Source organism: Rhincodon typus, chromosome 1 (assembly GCF_021869965.1).
Source record: "Rhincodon typus isolate 14 chromosome 1, sRhiTyp1.1, whole genome shotgun sequence".
Lineage (NCBI taxonomy): Eukaryota > Metazoa > Chordata > Chondrichthyes > Orectolobiformes > Rhincodontidae > Rhincodon > Rhincodon typus.
This window is the reverse complement of record NC_063332.1, coordinates 57164159-57184491: the sequence shown is the minus strand read 5'-3', so window position 1 is coordinate 57184491 and position 20333 is coordinate 57164159. Positions and strand designations below refer to the sequence as shown.

The 20333-nt window shown below is 39.0% G+C and overlaps 1 protein-coding gene across 6 annotated transcripts; it reads right to left on the bottom strand.

Annotated features, from left to right (window-relative positions):
* Nucleotides 1-4019: 4019 nt before the first annotated feature.
* On the bottom strand, nt 4020-13116 carry isl1a (ISL LIM homeobox 1a). 6 transcript variants are annotated; one of them, XM_020520302.2, is made up of 6 exons: nt 12795-13116; nt 11772-11961; nt 10270-10526; nt 7735-8021; nt 6703-6870; nt 4020-5205 (listed from the first exon to the last, which is right to left on the bottom strand). In XM_020520302.2, exons 1-6 carry the CDS (start codon nt 12820-12822, stop codon nt 5089-5091), a joined length of 1047 nt encoding a protein of 348 aa, XP_020375891.1. In that variant the 5' UTR covers nt 12823-13116; the 3' UTR covers nt 4020-5088. The 6 variants fall into 6 exon arrangements, with proteins under 6 accessions (XP_020375891.1, XP_048460693.1, XP_020375890.1 ...); XM_048604736.1 differs by having other exon boundaries at nt 7735-8018; XM_020520301.2 differs by having other exon boundaries at nt 5086-6870.
* Nucleotides 13117-20333: the final 7217 nt, after the last annotated feature.

The window sequence follows — 20333 nt, the reverse complement described above, 5'->3', positions numbered from 1 at the left end:
AGTCAAGTACATGTAAACCACTTGGTAATGCATGAAATAAAATTGAAATATGCTACTGGATCCTTCAGTGGGCCCTGAGGGAATGAGGGCGGAATATTGAGGTTTATACTCTCAGTATATACATTTTATGTCGACTGATCAGAACAGTATGAAAAGGTTAGCAAAGTGAGTACGTAATATTCTCTTGGTGTAAAGGTCTGCCAGCGATAACAGTCTGGCTTGGTAGCTGTGTCCGTGTGAGCTATGGGTTCGCTTGTCCCGGAATGCCAGCTCCTAGCTCTGGGCATTGAGAACCTCTGTGAACTGATTCCGTTCTTAGATAAGGAGCCGCCGAGAGTCCAGTTCTGTCTAGACGTCAGGACCTCACAAGTCAAACTTGTTTTGATTAGGCTTAAAGATACACCAACCTGTTTCAAACGTGATCCGCGCCACCTCTACCCACCCCCCACCGTTCCCCCCACTCCCGCCCTAACTGCCTTCCCCGCTTCCCACCACTCCCGACCCCGCCTCCACTCCCAGCCCCACACACAGTCTGAAAAATGGTAACAAGAAACAAAACACATCATCTTCGTCTTCCGAGGTGCAGTTTGGTCCCCCGAGGCTGTATATGTCACTAGGCAGATTTAAATGTTGTTTTCGCTTCTGTAAGATCTCCCTAAATATATAGAAAACCCTGAGGCTACAAATACAATTAGCAGTTTCACAGTCTTAAAAGGGGCGATTTTAGGAAATAGACACCATTCTAAAGTTAATGGTCCCCAACCAATTGATGTAAAGGTATAAATAACGAATTACTTTACTATTGCGTGTTCTAATATTATATTTAGAAGATAATTTGACCATTTTGATTTCTCGGAAGGTGTAACTTTAGTACAAAACAATTGTTTTATTACAATCAGTATTCTGCAAGCTCTGTATATCCAAAGAAAAAAGCTTCTGAACATTTTATAGATGAAGAAAGTCAGGGCAGCAATGTTACTGTGAGATACGAGGTTGGTGTTTGGTGCTTCAGAGAAATATCTTACAGTTTACAATCTCATTTGAATATCTGTCATTATCTGTCAAAAGCGTTACTTAAAAACATTCAACACATAATTATGTTTTCGTTGTATAAGGGGTAATAATTATATATTTTCCAGTTAAATTAAATAGCTGGGTATGGTTTTTAAGTAAACATAACAGAGATCACATTCGCAAAGGGGTGACTTCAAAAGAATATGATTTGCGGTTCACGGCCGAAAGTGGAATGGTTCAGTGAAGACGAATTACAGCAAAAAAAAGGAGTATTTAATTGAAGCATGTGGAAATTTAAAATAAATTCTGTTCCCTGTTTCACCTTGTACAGTTTTCTTTTGGTTCGAAAGTCTCGTACACTGTGTAACATGTAGAGGGATCGTCCATCAAGTACTCGGACAGCAAGCTGTAAAGTTTGTTTTGGTGGCGCCTGAACTCAAACATTGTCATTCAGTGGCTTGTCCCACTATCAGGACAAACAACACTGAGAACAAGAACCTCCAGCAGAAAAACGCAGGCAAGTTCCCATTGGTCACGAAGAAAAGAAAAAGTTAGTACAACTTATTTACAATGTTTTTTTAAAAAAATACATTTTGTTTTCAGAAGGCATATGTCAGTCCAGACATATCTCTAAAGAGAATCTGCATTTGCTTTCAGATCACATTCATTTGCTTAGTCGTGCTCTTAAGCTCCTATCGAAGCTCTTTACAATCAACGCCGTGCAGTTGCCTTGTACTTTCAAAAATCCATCTTAAATGTCTGCAATGAAAACAATACGGCTAAAATCAATTTAAATCTCTCCCTCTCACAATTAAAAAGAGCTGGAACAATTGCTTGTTAATTTTCTGTATGTTTATATAAAATGGATATATAACACATTCATACATGAATACACAATTGAATGTGTGTATAGAGAATGCAGTCACAAAGATCAGAATACCGCAGTTTAGAAGGGAAGCAGATTTACTTTTGCTTTGTAACTTAACCCTAGGATGAGTTTTCGGATGTTGTTGAATAATACAATCTGAAATTTGGTTTATATTATGAAACATTCCATTGAACTTAGCAACCCGAATCTAATCAATCCAGTAAAGTCTGTTGAATTTATTGGAGTCCCTTGCTTCCGCGGTCCTTAAAGGAATCTGTTTCCCTTATCTCGCTCTCGTTATCCCTCGATTCAACAATGACTTCTGAACGTTCATCACCGCCGACTAAAAGGCAGTCTAGTAATTTCTTCTTATTTACAGCAGCGTCACTCTGATGTGGCCTGACTTCATTATATCATGGTTGAAAGTAAATTAAACTATTGGAGCCAAGAAGGTGGGCCTGCCATTTAATGAGATCTCAACCGCGAAGTTAAATGGAAAATACTGCAGAGCGCAAAGCAAGTGGAGAAAGAAGGTCAAGAGGATAGGCACAGACCGGATGGTTAGCGAGGGAATTGTTCATTTTGTTGGCTCATTAGATTGATTCAGTTGAGTATCGAATTCTAAATCATACTGATAGATTTTAACTCAGTGCCTATCCACTCCTGAATCTGTCTACTCCTGGCATACAGCGTAGATGCTACATCGAACTGGCAGATACAAACCTAAGATTTTGATCAATAAAAAGAACAAATAAAAACCTGTCTGTCTCCGTAAGTTTGTCACTCAAAATTGAGAACTATTTAATGTCAAATTTTATTTCGGTATTATGTACTAAATTAACATTTTAGCAATCGGCATCTAGAGGTGTAATACCTATAAATTATGGGAGAACCTAAGTGATTTTTTTGTGTGAATTAAATCACGACTTACATGATTGATTGTTTTTTTAAGGAAAGGAAGTTGCCAGACTCTTGATAAAAATCAATTGACCCCAGCAGTTGGGAGATACTGCAGTGATGAGAGCGGATGTAAGTTCCCAATGGCTCTGCTGTTTCCTAGTAACTGATGCCATTACAACCATGCGTTCACAGAAATATTAAAGATAACAGTCTGTTAAATACTTCACTCACTAGAACCTCTGTAGCATCTTACAGATACAACAGACCTCGTAACAATCTGTAGATTCACACAGTAAAGAAATCCATCGTGTCATCTATTTTCGAGATATAACTATCCATGCAAATACAAATAAATGGCGGCACTTTTGGGGGTTGGGGGCGTTCTGGTGGGAGTTAGAGGAAAGCGGGGTCGTTTGTTTATTTAAAAGAATTGCAGGCCGAGGGAAGTTTTTTTTAACGGTCTGTAGCCGATACCTGCCGAGGTTATTCCTATCCTGCTTGTTTGGTTAAGAAACGTTTACGGGTACACACAGAGAGAAAAAGATAATACATGAGCAGCACTAAATGCCAAATTTCCTTTTGTTAGACATATCATGGATTGATTCCGTGTAAGGAACCATGTCGACGGGCTCCTCTTGTTATAGCCGCCTACAGCCTTTATCAGCCAATATCGGCACTTTCCAAACCTTGCAGTGCCAAGTTTACACACAGTCATAAACTTACCAGCACTGGTCAGCAGACATTTGAGCTGAAGTAAACAGGTTGAATTCCAGCTCACTCAGCGACTGATAATATACCAGCAAAACGATGAATTGCAAAAGAAAGCAAAAAGTGTGAGATAAATATTTTTCAACAATAATTTAAAACGAAAAAAGTTAAACAGTGCTGTTTATCAATTATTGTTTACTTTTTCATTAATTTAAATTGAATGTGTTTCAAGGCTATACTAGACATTTTCTCTACTGTTATCTAGCAAGACAAAGCACAAAAAGTAGATATTTTTTGCTGTGAGTCTTTAAAGGAATGGTGATTAAATTTCCCCTATTTAAAATCAGTCAGGTATAAAAGTATTTAGTTATGTGTATTTGACTATGAAGCAATTTTAAAAATGTTTTAAAACAAACAGTCAATTGCCCTAAGCTAATTTATCAAAATGTAATGGCTGAATCTGCAAAAGGCTCATGTCATCTTTCTGTTATCTCAAAATTTTTATTAGTGAAATAATCTTGAAGATATATTTCTACATATGGCATTTTTTTTATTTTACATAATCGTCAAGAAAAGACAGGACACATAAAATTAGACATGTTTTCCAAAGACCACAGTACATGTTTTACTTCAGCAAACATAAAATGTCAAAAAGACATGAAAAGTGGCAAGTCTGTTGACAATAAATAATAAATTATTTATAATTTTGCAGTACAAGAACAAACAAAATGTTGCTTTCCAGAGCTAAAACTGTTGTTGGTAACTGTTTTAACCTAGAAGTATACACATCTTTGGGACAATTCTGGACAGACACGAATTCACACACAAATCCCACGAAGCTGTGGCAAAAAAGAGGTATACCTTGTTGCAATGCTTGAGCTTCTTAATAAAAAATAAAAAAATGAAATATCAGTAGTTGCCTTCATACTTGCATTGCAGGGACTGTAATCTCATGAATCAGCTACATGCTAACGATCTAGGATCCAACAGTCCTTAGATATAGGTCAACTAAAAGCATTGCAAAAATGCAACTATACCTTTCAGAACTGATCCTTTAGGACAGTCACTGAACTACTTAGGCTGTGGTACATTCTGCATGTCACGATTGTCTTTCCAGTCCACCTTTTGCAGATGTATGGGACTCTTCTGAGTTTTTGTTTTGGCAAAGCTGACCCACTGATGTCCTTTCTAGGCAGCACCACTGAAGATGTTGGGATTATAATGTCTCCACTGGATCATCTCCTCTGTTTACGTGTGCAACACATTCAAATCACATCTCTTGGGATTTTGAATGTACATCCTTTTCTACAGCTTCAAAAATGTTTTTGCATGAAGTCCTGGACGTCTGGAGTGTCTCTTCTATTTGCACTTGTAGCCAGATCCCACTTTAGTGTCTGATTGTCGTCACAGTGTTGCCAGGGTACAACATTGGTTGTTTGAACACAGAGACATCGTGCAAACGGATGATGGCTGCTTTCTGATCAGACATGGACCAGGTTGCATGAACTTTTTTTTTAAAAAAAGTGTGGGCCAGAGAGTTTTGAGGGTCCAGGGTTCCTCATGGCTCTCTGTAGGGCTGCACTGAGAGTCCAGGATCCTCATGCTTCTATAGGACTTGCTACCATGCTGTTTGGTGTGTCAGGGAGTTGGGAGGACATGGACGCTACTTCACTTCCAGTGGAGTTAGAACCTGGCCCTCCCTCTGAAAAATTAACCTGTAAAAATCATAGTAAATCAATGATCTCTGGCCTCTTTAAAATGTTGACATAATCCAAAGTCACACATATCAGAAAATAACATTCATTAAAAATATATTTTTAACCATTTTAACTATAGATTTACAATGATTTGCATTAATTTTGTTATTAATGACAATCAAGTTACAATAAACAGTTGGGCTTTTTGCCAAGTTACCTTTAAAATGCTATGTATCTATGTTGAAAACAATAGCAAAATCAAGATCTCCTCATAAAGCACAAGAGGGCTAGTTACATTTCTCAGTGCAACATTTAATGGTGTAAAATTTACATATTTTCCCAAAAGTACACAATGAAATGATATATTTTGTGGAAATGTTTTGTCTATGATAAAACATTACAAATCTATTTAGCCCTTTGAGTACTGCACTTTTTTTTGCACATTGAAGAAAGATAACATTTCCTGTCATTAACTAAATAAATGACAGGAAAGTGCAGTGTACTGCAAACAAGAAAGGCAGGACATATTATTATAATTTGTTTTGGGATACCTGCAAAGGATTCAACACTGGCCTCAAAGAGTTAAACTGAATAGGTTTACAAAACGTATTAATTGTATTGTACATGACATGCATTTTGCAGACACCTCTACACCAATATTTTAACTTTTGTAACCCAAACATATTGTTTGTTAAGTGCCAAAGGGAAGCACAATTTAAGCTCTACTCCAATTCAGTATAGCAACCGTGGGTAGCAGTACTTTACAAAATATAAAGCAGCCAGTGTACCACATTCAAAAGGATAAAATTGTGGGCTAATTATTCAGTGACAACATTACACTATCACTGTGATCATATAAAGCTGGACTCTTTATATTTACCTTTACAAAACAGTTAGGTGAAATAAAGAACCTTCAGCTCCATTCTTCACAGTTAATTCTTACTTAGAAAATTAGTGAGAAAGGTTTCCTTATGGTCAATCCAACCAATTTTGATAACACCAAACCTAAAGCTGAGGAGAATACAGCAACAACATCCATTTTGTCTCATTTAAATGGCTGTGTTTGAAATTCAAATCTGTTTATCTCATGATACATGTGTCCTGCCTTCAATACTGTAGGTTCCCTTTCCTTCCACCCCTTAAAGTTAAATAATCAGTGGTGTTTTGAATTTAAAATATATGATTTAAAATGCTTGTTTGACAATACTTGGAATAAAATAGAAATGCATGTTTCAGACAAAAAGCCATCATCAGTGTAAAATATTAAACACAAACTATATTTGAATATGGAAGAAAGCTTGAGTAAACATTACAGATTGTTTTTAACCTCCTGCATTCTTGATGGTAAACAAAATGAAAATACTAAGGCTGGCAAAAGAGGGATTCTGCAATTTTTATATCCATGAATTGTCTATATATGGATTGGTGTGTAGCACGTCCCCTGATTGCAGTGATTTCTGGTGCAGGCTGTATTGTGGTAGTGGTGATGGTGTTCTGCATGTTGCTGGCACTCACCAGTTGCTGAAATGCAGGCTGTTCTATATCACTCTGCAAAGCGAAGTCACTCAAAACTTTCCAAGGAGGCTGGTAACTCTGCACCTCCACTGGATTGGCTTGCAAACTGCTGTCATGTCTCTCAGGACTGGCAGCCACCATTGGGGTCCCTGTCATCCCCTGAATATTCTCCAGAAACAAAATAACAGTACTCATTACTGATTTTATACATAAAAGCACATATTTATCCATCTACCTTTCTTTCTTATTATTCGAACAAAACATGTGACTCAACAGCCATCTGTTTTAGACATCTTATGTCATGATGACACTGATAAAAATCATATAAGCCACTTCTGTGACATGGCAAAAATGCAGTGTACAATCTAGGTTTTCCCAATACGTACAGTGGTATGTCATTGAAATAATTACATACACTTCAATGTCAAAACAGCATGTTGCAGTATCATATACAAAATAGAGTGGAAAATGCAAATGGTATTGAAAAGCCATTGTAACCAATGTCATCATGGCACAGGCCGAAATTTGGTAACTTATTTATATAAAGGCCACTTCCAAGGTTGAAAAAATAAGATATTTATTCATTGCAAAACATGTTCTTGTTAAGGCAAGAGATATAAAAGGTAAAGAGGGATGGTCTAATTCTAAGGCAATCTAAAATCGAAGAGAAACTTCTAATATTTGTACATTAATTAACCAATCCAATATTGCAATCTGGGGAAAGGGAAGAAAAGTACTTATTCGTCAGTATGAGCAATTGCATCATTTGAAAAATTTGTACAAAATTATGAAGACATTTGGACTGAACATAAATTCGAAGGAGACAATTTAATTCAAACATAATTGGATTTTAAATTAGATATAGATACGGCAGTATTTCTGTGACTAGAATTCCAACTATCATGAAAAAAACACCGGTGTTTGTAACGTGATGGGATATAACTGTCAACCCTTTGTGTCCCAATTTGCATGGAAATAACCTCGTCTCGTGTCAAAGTTCCCATGAAAGTTTAGGATGACAAAAACACTTACCGTTTTGTCGTTGGGTTGTTGCTGTTGCAGTTGTTTCATGAGGATGCTCTTCTTTTTGTCCTTACAACGCTTGTTTTGAAACCAGACTCTAATGACACGGGGGCTCAAGCCTGTCATTTCTACGAGCTGCTCTTTCATGAGCGCATCGGGCCTGGGGTTGGCTGCATAACAAGTCCGTAACGTATGGAGCTGTTTCTCATTCAGAACTGTCCGCACCCGAGTCGTCTTCTCGGGTTGTTTGTGAACGTGCGGCCTCAACGCGGGTTGTCGGGCAGAAATGGGCTCTGCTGTAAAAACAGGCAATACATCCTAAATTTGCTGAACAGCAATATGGGCAATATTACATGGTCTCATATTTTGTTCTGGCAATGGTATTAAATCTTAAAACCATCTTGGAGTCATATTAATACCACTTCTTGGACCGACTTGCAACACGCACAAAAAAAAAACAGCGAGCAAAAAATTAACGTTTTTGGAGTTTGTCAGAGAACCTAGTCTAGAATGAAGCATAAGGTTAGAGGTGACAATAAAATAAAGTTATTAGTTATCTTCGAACTGTACGGTATAATTCGAAAAGCCAAAACAAATCAATCATCAACATCTCTTAAATACGATATGTATATTCCAATTATCTGTTGGTATCAATTACATTTAAATAAATCAGAAACAATGTTTTTGGGACGAGGTTTCAGGTTCGACTGTAACAAAATAAAAGCATTCTCTAGTTATCTCAATACTAATTACAGTCAACTCCATACCAATACATTTCTGAAAGAAGTCCATTGCTGATATAAATAAGCGGTCTTGTAGGGGAAGACAAGCAGTTAGTGATTTGTCACTTGCGCTATATTCGCCGCTGTTGTACAAGTTTATATTGCAGCAGTTTTGTTTTGCATGTACAGAGTCAGACTCCACTCTCTAGGCAGTCAGATATGTGATGTGATAAACGGGGCTCCCGCAAAGTTTCAAGGGTGTGATCAGAGAATTACAGCGTTTGATGTGTTTATGAAAGGTTCAGTGAACCGTGCACCAGGTAAAATTAGATTTTCTAAAATCCGCCCACAATCATGTTCCCCTGAAATATTGTTTTTGTGAAAGAGGTCTCGATGGAACTCATTAGAGAAAAAAATTGTATTGCAGCAGTACAGTGTTTAGTGGTCATTAGTCAGTCATAAAACAAAAAAAAACTTTTTAATGAAAATAAATGTACTACAAGGCATTTGGTGAACTTTTAACATAAAAAGATAACGTTGTGAGTACGTTGTCCCTTTAAATAGGTTATTAAACTTTGTAAAACAAAATAATCTCATGTTGTGAAAAATACAACCCAGCATTATCAGTAGAGGTAATTTGATATTTAATGCCAAACACGTTATTTGATCAACGTTACATTTGCATAACATTTACACTTGCAATTCTGGTCATATCTAAAATATACCCTCCTGTAAGGAACAATAAGAAATCCAGCACTATCGCTGTGCAACATTAAAATCTAATATTTACACTGGAATGAACTATCAAAGGCGACAGGCGCTATTTGAAATATCTTCAAACGTGTCATTATGCAGATTTCAAATCGATTCTCTTTCGGAATGCAATGTATTGTAAAAAAAAGACTGTATGTTTCAATTATTTTTAGCGGGCGTGGATTTTTCTTTAAAAGCACGTTCCAAAGCCCAAGCTGATTTTAAAAGACTACATCAAATAATCTGCGAGGGCTATCATCTGACGTATGAAATTACCAAGGCTTCTTAAACATATTGGGATTATAGAGATAATTCTCAGACCTCTTCAAACGTACCTCAAAATCCATGATTAATATTGTCAGTTACATAAGCAAAAATAGCAAGTTGTACTGATAAAACAAGTATATTCTACACAAATATAACATGCTGTCACTGCAAAATACTTCAGTCATGATATTTTAACTGCCCTCATGTTGACCTGTCCAATTCAGATTCACAGAATTCTTTACAAAACTAGTTTGTATAGAGATGGTTTCAGATTAACTCGCTTCAATAGCAATGCGAACATTTCTAAGTGAAACCAGGCTTCTTCAAAAATTGAATCTCGAATAATTAAACAGTTCAACTTGAATCACAAGGTAATCGGAGACTATTCTCCCCCAAAACTTTTTTAAACTAGCTCAGTCATTTAACATAGAAGGACAGTGTGCTCTGATTCATAATCCCTGCATTTGTTTGTAATTTATCCTGATTACCTTTAAATTTAACATATACAATCAAGCACAAAATGCACGGCACACGGAAAACATGCCCTTGGAACCCGCCTGTGCAGAGCTCCATTGTCAAGATTCAAACCATGCATTCCGGTTCTCCAACGAAACGTCTTAGTAAAACATTCAGAAATTTAAACTTTACAACGTGAAACTAGTTGCGGCTGTACATCGTTTTCACGTTTACAACAATGTTCAAAATGTTGCATTGCAACTGGAGACAGCATAAAACAGTTGTTTGCTTCACATGATGTATGGATGGACTCTTAGATAAAACCAAGTTTTGAAAGCGTACATACCCGCCATCTGTAGGGGTCTGTTGCCGTGCATAGGACTGAGGGGATCTGGGCCGACCGAGGCTCGCTCCACAACATCGTGATCAGCCCGGCAGAACAGTCCGTCTTCCCGCAATGCGAACTCATCACCGGGGATGAGCTGGCGACTGCACGCCACACAGCGGAAACAGTCGATGTGATATACCTTACTGCGAGCTCTCATCACAAAGTCATTCTTACTGAATCCTATATTACACTTTGCACATTTAGTTCCGTACAACCTGCAAATCAGAGGAGAAAAAAGAGACATTTACTAAAGGATCAAAAGTGATACCCGGTGTGTGTCACAGAATTTTGATACAAAGAACTAAAGGGATCCTAGACGCAAAAAGCCAAGACCATATGACTTGTGAATTGATTCTGTAAGTTACCATAATACAGAAAATGTAACTTAAACCAAATTATTCTTCATATTGATTGGAAGATAAATTATATTTCCGAACAGTTTAATATTCGTTCACTAAACCGTGACGCGATTCTACATAATAAAACTATTTTTAAAAAAATGCAATTGAGCCTAGCTCTTCATGATAGTCAAACATACGAGTTTCTTCACTGTCCAACGTGAAGTTTGTTGACAGATTTTCGAATAGAGTATATTCATCATATTCTAAAGTGATGTTTAATCCTTGTACACATTGCTGACTTACTTCATAAAAGCAGGCTCTCCTTTTTGTGAAAAAAAGACCAAACTAAAAATGTTCTTTAATCCAAACTAAAAATGTTATTTTGGAACATTTATTGTCAAAAGTCGTGATTTTAAGAGTCAGTGTTCTAATCAGTGACAATGTATTTTAACTTGTTTTTCAACGTCCTGTAGCAGTCTTCATATTAAACTTGATCCTCTCCGTTCAGTAGAAAATTACATAAAGCGTTTTAAAATCAACATAAGATCTTGAACATAGTATATGGCACTGAAAGTTCTCACAGTATTCAAAAAAACCTACGTTGTAAAATATTCAATTGTGCTACAATAATTCTCCATATGACAGAGGCCATTGCAGCTGATTTACACTTTCAACACCAATGCCACATTTCTATGCATAATTACAAATAATGGGAAATACACAAACTTATACTGATAACAATGATGGCTTTAAACGAATTGCTGTCTCTCGTAAACATTTAATCACCCGTGATAAACGCTTTTTTTTAAAAAACACCAGATTCGTGGATAGTAGACCTAGGAAGATTCATATATTCTGAGTACACAGATTCAGTGCCTACTAAAGGAAGCAGTCACAATTATCTAAATATGTGAATTGTTCGCTGCCAAATAATGGGCAATTTGATCTCGTCTACCCGCCAGTTGAGATAAGATAAGGCCAAACAGGTAGGAATAAAGCCACTGAAGGGTTAATATTGGAGGTTGGGGGTTGGGGAGTCGGCGTCATTTAGAGTCAGCGCAGCGCAGTTTAATGGAATGGAGTACGATATTTTAAAAAGAATGTCCAAAATTTACTCACCGAATATAGTCTCTCTTGCAGTACGTTTTTCCATCCCTAACGAAGCAGGTACACGTTTCGTCCAAATACTGATTGCACTCTGCACATTTAAGACAAGCCGCATGCCATTCCAGATCCGGAGAAACTCGAAGAATATACTGGTCATGAATCTGATTCCCACAACCGACACACAGTGAAATAAGGCGTTTTTCTGTAAATTGATATGAAAAATAGCGTCGTAAAAAACTTCCAAAGACGTGGCCTCTTCTACAGGACACATATTTGACTACAAAGCTGTTGTGCTAAGTAACAGTACTAAGCTGTTACATTTACTGGATAGATCTGAAGATATGTTCCAAGCTGTGTTAGATCACGCTGGAAGTAAAGATTACAATATCTGGAATATTGATAAACGCACATTGCATTACCAAATCGACTTACTCTCAATCAGGAATTGCGCTTTCATTTTCGTCTTAGCATTTTCAGCAAAAAAAAACGCGAACCGTGGCAGGTTTCTGAATTCATTTTTTCAACAAGTTTTAAAAGCACGCACAACTTAAAAAACAGCTAATTATGTGAAACTTAAAAATAAAACTTTCCTGTATAAGTCTATGCATTTATACTATCAAAACCAAAATTTTGCAAACAAAATGCAAATATTTCGAAACATCAAATTGTAGCAGAGATCCTGGGCAATCAGTTCCTGGGCATCAGTGATACATCTGACAGGGCTCTGAAAGAAGCAATCCGCATGCTCAAAAACTGTTTCGCACGGTTTTACTTCTGCTACAGAGCAATTTTGTTCACACGTCTCGCCAGGAGTGGACATATAGTTAACAATAATGCAAGACTTTTCATCGTTTAGCTGAACCAGGAGACCAGTCCTGTGCAACACACGAAATAAACTCCAGTGCTAGAACGGTCAAGAGCAACGAAATAAAGTCGGAGGCAACAGCATAGCGATAGGAGTTGACTTGCGGAACTAGCCAACTGGCGGTACCTCTATCCGACCCTCGAAAGGCAACAGCAATGAAGAAAACTTACTTTTGGGTGGATCTCCCATGTCTCCCATTTCTTGCTATTGTGCAAAACTTTTTGATGTTGGTTATTTTTCCCTTTGAGTTGCTTTTTTTAAGGTTGTGGTGGGGGTGGGTGAGTGGAATTTGTGGATGGCAGTGGGTGGGTGGGGGTGGGCTGGTTGGGGAGTTCCAGAGGAGCCCTTGGTTATATCCACAGTATAGGGCTGGCTGAGAGGAGTTGCGGGCGTTGCGGCTCGTTATAGCCAGCCACTAGGGATGGGCTTGTGCAGAGAGGCAGTGCGCGCAGTCCAGCCGCTCATGCTCACTGCTCCTTATCTCTCAGCCACACTGGCTGCGCTTCCTCCAGCCCCTCGCCATTGGTTTGACGTCCAGCGCGCCTGACGTAAGACGCACGCCGTCTTCCCCCACTCCCCTAAAAACCTCGCTCCCCGCTGATTGGTCGCCGCTTCGCCCCTGGGCAGCACCAGCTGTTTGCATTGTCTGTTCCTCACAGCCTCTGAGAGTCGACTCGCCAGGCTCCAGTAGCAGGAGCAGCAGCTATGGCATAACCCTTGGGCCCTCCAGTTTTCTCCTTCTCTGCCTCAACTTTCCTCCCTTCCCCTCCCAGCGCTTTTATTTATGTTTGTCTCTGTGTGTCTCCATTTACTTTCGCTCTGATCCCTGCTGTATCCTTTCTGCCTCTTACTCACCGCCTCCCCTCCAACCTCAGCACACCCCCACTCCAAGCAAGTCCCCGTTCTGTCCAGGTTCCGCCCCCACCCCACTCCGAGTGTACAGCACAGCACCTGTAGATGGCAACTTGCGTTGGGGAAGAGGGAGGAGTGCGCTGGTTTCCGTGTCTCTGTACAACTCATACACGCGATCTCCTTGTCGTTATTTTCCACTCGTTTCAGTAACATGATGAAACTCTTGCCCCCTACATCCCACAGTCATGGGGGGAATGGAATGCAAACTCAGGAGGAAGATCAATTCGACAATACAGTTACAATATAGTTTTCCAGTATAAGCTATCTATGAGATATGGGAATTTTGTGTGGTTTTTTTTGGCCCACGCTTGACAAAAGCGTGTTTACACGGTTAGAAATAAGATTTCGAACACAGGAAGCATAGGATTCGCCGACCCCTCCAAACCGCCACCCCCACCCCCCCCCCCCCCCCCACCCCCACCCGCTTCCCCACGTTGTAAACAGTTCATTTGAGGTAATTGGTGAAATACAGGGCAAGGTCAGTGTGCGGCAGAGGGACTCTGAGTTAGCCCTGCCAAAGCAGACCGGGTACAAAGTGAAACAATAACATGCTGTTTCAATTGGCTGTTTTACGACTATCTCTTCCTTGAATAAATAAATGCAAGGGGCAACATGTGCATCTTGTTATATGAGGGTTTTCCACGGGACAAGTTTATAGTGAGACACTCAGTGTAGCTAATCCATTGTCCTAGTTTTTTTGTTTCCCCTGGAGAAGGAAGGTTGTGCAGAGTATATCGGGACAAGAATGGGATGTGCAGCATCAGACCGGATCAATTCTTTCTCGAATTTGCACACCCTAGACTTTCCCATCTGTGTTAAGTGCCACGTGCAAGAAAATTGCAAAAGCATGAAGGTAAGAAAACGGGTATCAAACTGGATTTTTTCTTCACCATGCTCTTTATAGTATCCGTTAAAAGGCGAAAATAAGGTTTAATATAAAGCAATAAAATAATGGGAAAGTACTTTGCAACAGAAATGCTGCTTCCAAAATAGAAAGGTGTAGGTATTTTAGCTTTTAAACTCACTCCTGGGATACGCATAAAGCACCTCGATAACAGCACATTTGATTGAAGGGATACCAAGAGTACTGTTGAGTCGGAATACATGAATAAGAAATTTACTGATATCCGCGATTTAGCTATGTAAAATTCATGCAAAGGCTGAAATATAGTGTTCTACAGCTGAACGCTCCTCTGTCTTCAGAACATAACCTGCGTTTTTATTTAACATTTTCAACACTTTCTTTAAAATGCTGTCTCCTAGGCGGGATCTGCGCATTTGTCCACCCCAGCTCAATACCCAGAGGCCGGAAGTGTGACCGAAACCCTGTAAACCCACTGGACACCTGTAATGTTCTGCACATTTTGGAAAGTGCTATAACCTCTCTAATATCCCCACGCCCCCGCCCCCAAATCACCCGTTTAGTTTCGAGCAAATTCACGCTGGCTTATGCAAGCACCGAACAGTCCATTTTCTTTATCAGACCAGAATCAGGAACATTTCTCCAGCACCTCTCGTGCTTGGCTTGTGAGGCCACATGCCGCTTCTGCTAAGGTTGTTCCGTGAGCACACTTTTTGTGTGTGTGTGTGATCTAATGTGCGAGACAGACTGGCCCGCGGAAAAAAAACACAATCCGGGAGAGAAGAACGAGAATCCTGTCAACAATCAGAGCAGTTTAAAACTCCGCAGCTAGTTGCCAATAAAATAGAGACCGGCAGACGACAGAAATACTGAGCTGAAAGCATTGAGAGGCTGGAGCGCTGGACTATGAACTGCCCATCTGTGCATCCTCTACCCTGGAAATATAAACACTTCTAACGAGCTTTCCCTCTGATTGCTTTTTATATAATATCAACAATGCACATTAAAGTCAACTTAATTACCCGAGGCTTTTTATACATGAGCTAGCGCTTCGGGGGAATACACGTGGGTAACACGAGCGGGTGAAAGCGGTGGGCTTTTCCATGTTTCAGCTGTGCGTAAACCTAATACGTAATTACAAAGAATAATTGCTGATAATAGTCCTAAACTGACAAATAAACACGTGGTTTAGCGGAAACCTATAGTGACAGGCCACAGCTTAGTGAGGAAGAAAACAAAGCATTGAACAGTTTGTCCACTGTCACATTACAGTAAATTGCCCGAAAAAGCCTGTGCTTTAAATCCAGCCTCAATTTCCCAATGATCTACTTGTTCCTTTCAGACCAGTTAGCTATTCAAAGTCAACCGGTCAGAATTAGAAAAGGGAGTCGTTTGTAACAAATTTTGTGCATTTTTGAAAATAAAAAAAGGAGCACGTCATTAGAGAATACCAAACGAAAAGAAAATTTAGTTTTCTTTCCATTCTGGGGTGCCACAACATGTATGTAGACTACATGTACGAGACCAGGCCATTCAAAACCTAACTATGCCTGACGATAGGATCAGACGGACTGACGCTGTCACTGCCAAGTATTAGTTTGGAATGGATATTATTCCGAGCCATACAGTACACAGTTGGTGTCATTTGTCTTACGCAGCATACGAAAGCGCCAATGGCCTTCTGTCATGACGTTACACACCAGTGCTGTGGCACAGTCAATCGTTGCTAAATTTGCAAATTGGCAAGATAAAAACCAAAGGATTTCTGAAAGTACTCGGACACCAGTAATGCTCAGGAGGAGCTCCCTTAGATTTTTCTTCATTTAAGGGGCTTAAAGATCCTTTTTGCAACATTTATCATTAGGATAAGGATGGCATTTCCCACTCACCCATTCGCACAGAAATTTGGCGATCTTAAAATGTTGAATAAAAATGTTACTCCATTGATATTGCTACCAACAATTTGCAAGCACATTCATGAATTCTATTGTCGGATAAATTTTAAATTTAAGTTGCTTTCCGCCAATTTAGTTTCATTCAGTAAATTAATACAAACTTGAGAACTAAATTTGTCTGAATAATTGATGATATATGCCTCAAATCTATTCTTAAAGCTATAATCCAGAATGGTCTGATCTGAATAAACTATTTTCATGATTGTATCACGACTAACTTTCAACCATCCTTTTCACACAATATGATCCAGTGCAATGGTTCATGGAGGGGGAAGGCTATCATGGTGGCAATACGTTTTACAACAGATAGCAGTTTGTTGGACTTTAGTAATACGTGTTTTGATAATAGCTGACATCTTTTAGTGTGAAGTTAGACACTAACGTTACTCATGTTTTAGATTAGTGTAAATGTTTCTACAAAATGTCACATAAAATCCAGTTGGGCAAACAATGTTGGGACGCAATTTTCACCAATGACTGTGTGCCTTTAGTAGAGGGGATGGTAGGGAAGGTCAGTCAATGACAACTTATTGGCTTTAAACCTACCACGACCTACAGATGGATGGTGCGATCAAGCTCTGCACTAAAATATCCCAGAAATGTAGTTGTTGAGCTGATATAGACAAGATTCTGCGTGCTCTCATATCTATTTTGATAAGCAGCCTATATTTTAATGAACTAGTAGATTGTTTCACAATCTTGCTGGGTAACTTGCAGAATATCTGGCCGAGTATGTGCGAGCGCCAAAATTGCGCCAGTTGTGGGGGGTGTGAATATCACTGCATGATATGGTCTTGTGACTTCGTTTCTGACTATAGAGACCACTTAACACAGCAATATGAGTGATATAGAATTATCTCCCATGTGCTATGGATCCAAGTTAGAAATGTATAAAAGAATTTTTTTAAAAAAGCACAAGTTTCATGATTGTAGCATGGACATTTCGTCTAGCGAACGAATTCAAAAGCTTGTCGTTATCTGAAATGCAATAACGTACAGGGCATCAAAGGCAAATGACTTCTGGGCTGGTCACCTATTTACACGAATGCAAATACACGCACATGAATCCTCTCGATCGATGCCCAGTGATGATTGTGGCTGATAAGTCCAGATATTTGCCAACGATCGCACAGCCATCTAATACTGTACCTCAGCTGAGGGTGCGGAGATAACGCCAGCCTTACCACTGTAAATTATGAATATAATTTCCTTACAATTATTTTACAGTGACATTATTCACCTCTTATTGAAAGCACCCCGTTCGAATTAATCCTCTACATTCGATTGCCAAAAAATGCTCTATGTGTGGCCCCTTTTCTAAGTCTACACAGAAATTCTTGGTTCAATAATTCTACTTTTGAACCTGTGCCTAATTAATCTCTAAATGGCGTATAAACATTGAAAATGAATGCTGGAAGGTTAAACACACTGTGGTTTCACACAGTAGTAGGAATGTGGAAATGGCAACTCTCTCAACATCAACCAGTTCCTTTCTTCGCTTATTTGTTTGGACTTCGGGAAGGAGGGAGTAATGGGCTATTTTTCAAACACTTGCGATTTCGGTAATCTTTCATGTAAGGCCTGGCCAAATATACGTGTGTGGTTCGCATTGTTTTAAAAATCCGTTCACATTTTTGTTTCTTTCTGACTTGTAAGTTTGGCTATCTACTTTTCTCTTGTGATTGCTCGCATTTTTGCACGTATAATAATAAAAAAAAGATCATTTGCATTTGGTACTTCCCTCGAATTACGCTCAGATTAACATTGAACATTAGGTTTTCTGGTGTGCAGGTTTGAGAGGAGAATGATAAAAGTCTGCTCTTCCTGCTGTTTAATTAAGTCCTAGAAGTGCGTCTCAGACAGAAAATATAGTCGTTGCTACTTAAAGCCTATGCATTATTGAAAATAAGATAGTTTGTGTAAGGGGGTTGGTTCACCCCAAATAACTGTGTTTTTGGACATTGGCTTTTGTGTGTGTGTTGTGTTTAATAATCCCTGTTTCCGTCTGGATATGTGGTTGTGCATGCTAGCTAGCTCCCCCGCGAGGCACCGTAATTACACTAATTTTGATCTGTCTGAATATCGGGCCATCTATTTAGCTAGAACTGGAGTTGAAGGTGTGGAATTTAAGTGTGAAGTTCTCAGCTCCAGTGAGTCAGCCAACCCGTGAAGAATAAAGGCGGCCACGATCAGCCAAGCGTTGCATAATTTGGTAGTAGATCTCTCTCTTTCTGTCGCCTCCTTCTTCCATCCACTGCCAGTTTCACTAAATATACAACGAATATCTGAATTTTACTCGTTTTTTTGGGGGGGGAGAAGGAGAATGGATTAGTTCCCTTTCTCACCCTTTGAAAGCTATAGCAAATCACGCGAGTACTGCACAGTCAAATGATCAATAGGCTTTCAGCACATGACATCAGAGGGTCAGACCGGCTTTTTGCGCGATTCAGAAGAGTTTTAACTGTTCGTACACCAACAATGAATATTTGTAAGCATTAGCGTACACCTTGATGAAGCCAGAAACGGTAAACACATGTCCCTATTTACGTAGTAAAATGCTTTCTTAAAAACGTAATTTAAACTGGATAAATATGGAATTAATGTAATACAATGTTTCAAATAGCGCTTTAGGGGAAAAGGTACACGCTCCCCCAATAATGCACTATTTATTGGCATTTTAGCAAACCCAGATATTTAGTCTTTTTTGAATACTGATCAAACACCCCTGTTAAAATGCAGCTGAAGTTGCCGATCAGCTTGGTGGAGAAATACGACTGACTTATCTTGCACTTCGTCTAAACATGTATACAACAGACCTTGCAGCACAACAGCAGCCCCCGTAACCCCCGCCCCCACCAACGTGAGAGAAAAGGATAGATGTTGAATCTTAGGTCTACTTTAAAAACACAACGACACACAATGACTCGGCGAGTGATATTAGCTATATACTCAAAGAAATGTATATCTGAAAAAGCCGAGAGTGGGCGAAAGACACTTTTACTGCAGACGACTCACAGAGGAAACTGTCCTAACATTATTGTTATTTTCAGATTGTGTCTAGTCCGAACAAGTGCGATTATAAATGCATTGCGTCAAAACCCACAGGAGTTAGTATTACTTAAACCAATGTATAAAACTAGTGCTAAGAAAAAAAATCTTTAAAATGGGCTTTCACGACAATCGCATATGTAATAATTTAATTCCAGGCTGTTTTCTATTGTATTCGAATTGGATGGTCTAGACCAACTAGAAGCTAATTCAACAATAAATCTTTTTAATTTTTGCTGCATTTGGAAGGCAGATGAATGAGAGAAGTTAACGTAAACTAAATTACAGCAGTGATCCAGAGGAAATGTGCTGAGGTATGAATTCTGCTCCGAAGAAAAAATGCACCAGAGAAATCAATCATCAAATTTATTGGATTCTCTGGAGGGTTCTTTATTCTCCAGAGGTGGGCGATCTTTAATCTCGCGGACCTTGACTGCTGAATGTGTAGAACAAATGTACCATATTAGCACTAAATCTGTTGAGAGCGTTCTGTACCTCGAACTGAAAAGAGAGCAGCCTGGAGCCTCCAGTTTCAAATCAACAGAATGCAATTCATTAGCGCAACAGCCTGCTTAAAGAGACAGCACATCTCCCTTCAGATAGCTGAGGGGGCATTTTACATACAATATCCAATCAGACTTCCAGCATCCACAGTTGTTGGTTTTATTTTAGTGTCCAATCAACATTTCTCGGTTTTATAAAAGTTTCATTCCGTACTTAAGTGCCTGTGCCCATGTTTTCCCTAAAAAAAAGTCCTGTAATGCAAAACACGCTGCAGCCACGTACCTTTAGAGATTGTAATGGTCAAAGTAAATGCTGCGAATTCGATATATCGCATATCAGTTAATATTTAAATTAAAAGAACGAATACTACTCAGAGCCTGCCATTTGAATACATTCTTAGAGATGGTAGTAACTGCAGATGCTGGAGA

Bases quoted from the DNA above. Each gene is read 5' to 3' on its own strand.
- isl1a (XM_020520301.2), bottom strand. From the start codon at position 12,822: ATGGGAGACATGGGAGATCCACCCAAAA. The intron at 11,962-12,794 runs GTAAGTTTTCTT...ATCAATTTACAG, and splicing joins CATGGGAGATCCACCCAAAA to AAAAACGCCTTATTTCACTG. The intron at 6,871-7,734 runs GTAAGTGTTTTT...TTGTTTCTGGAG, and splicing joins AACAACCCAACGACAAAACG to AATATTCAGGGGATGACAGG.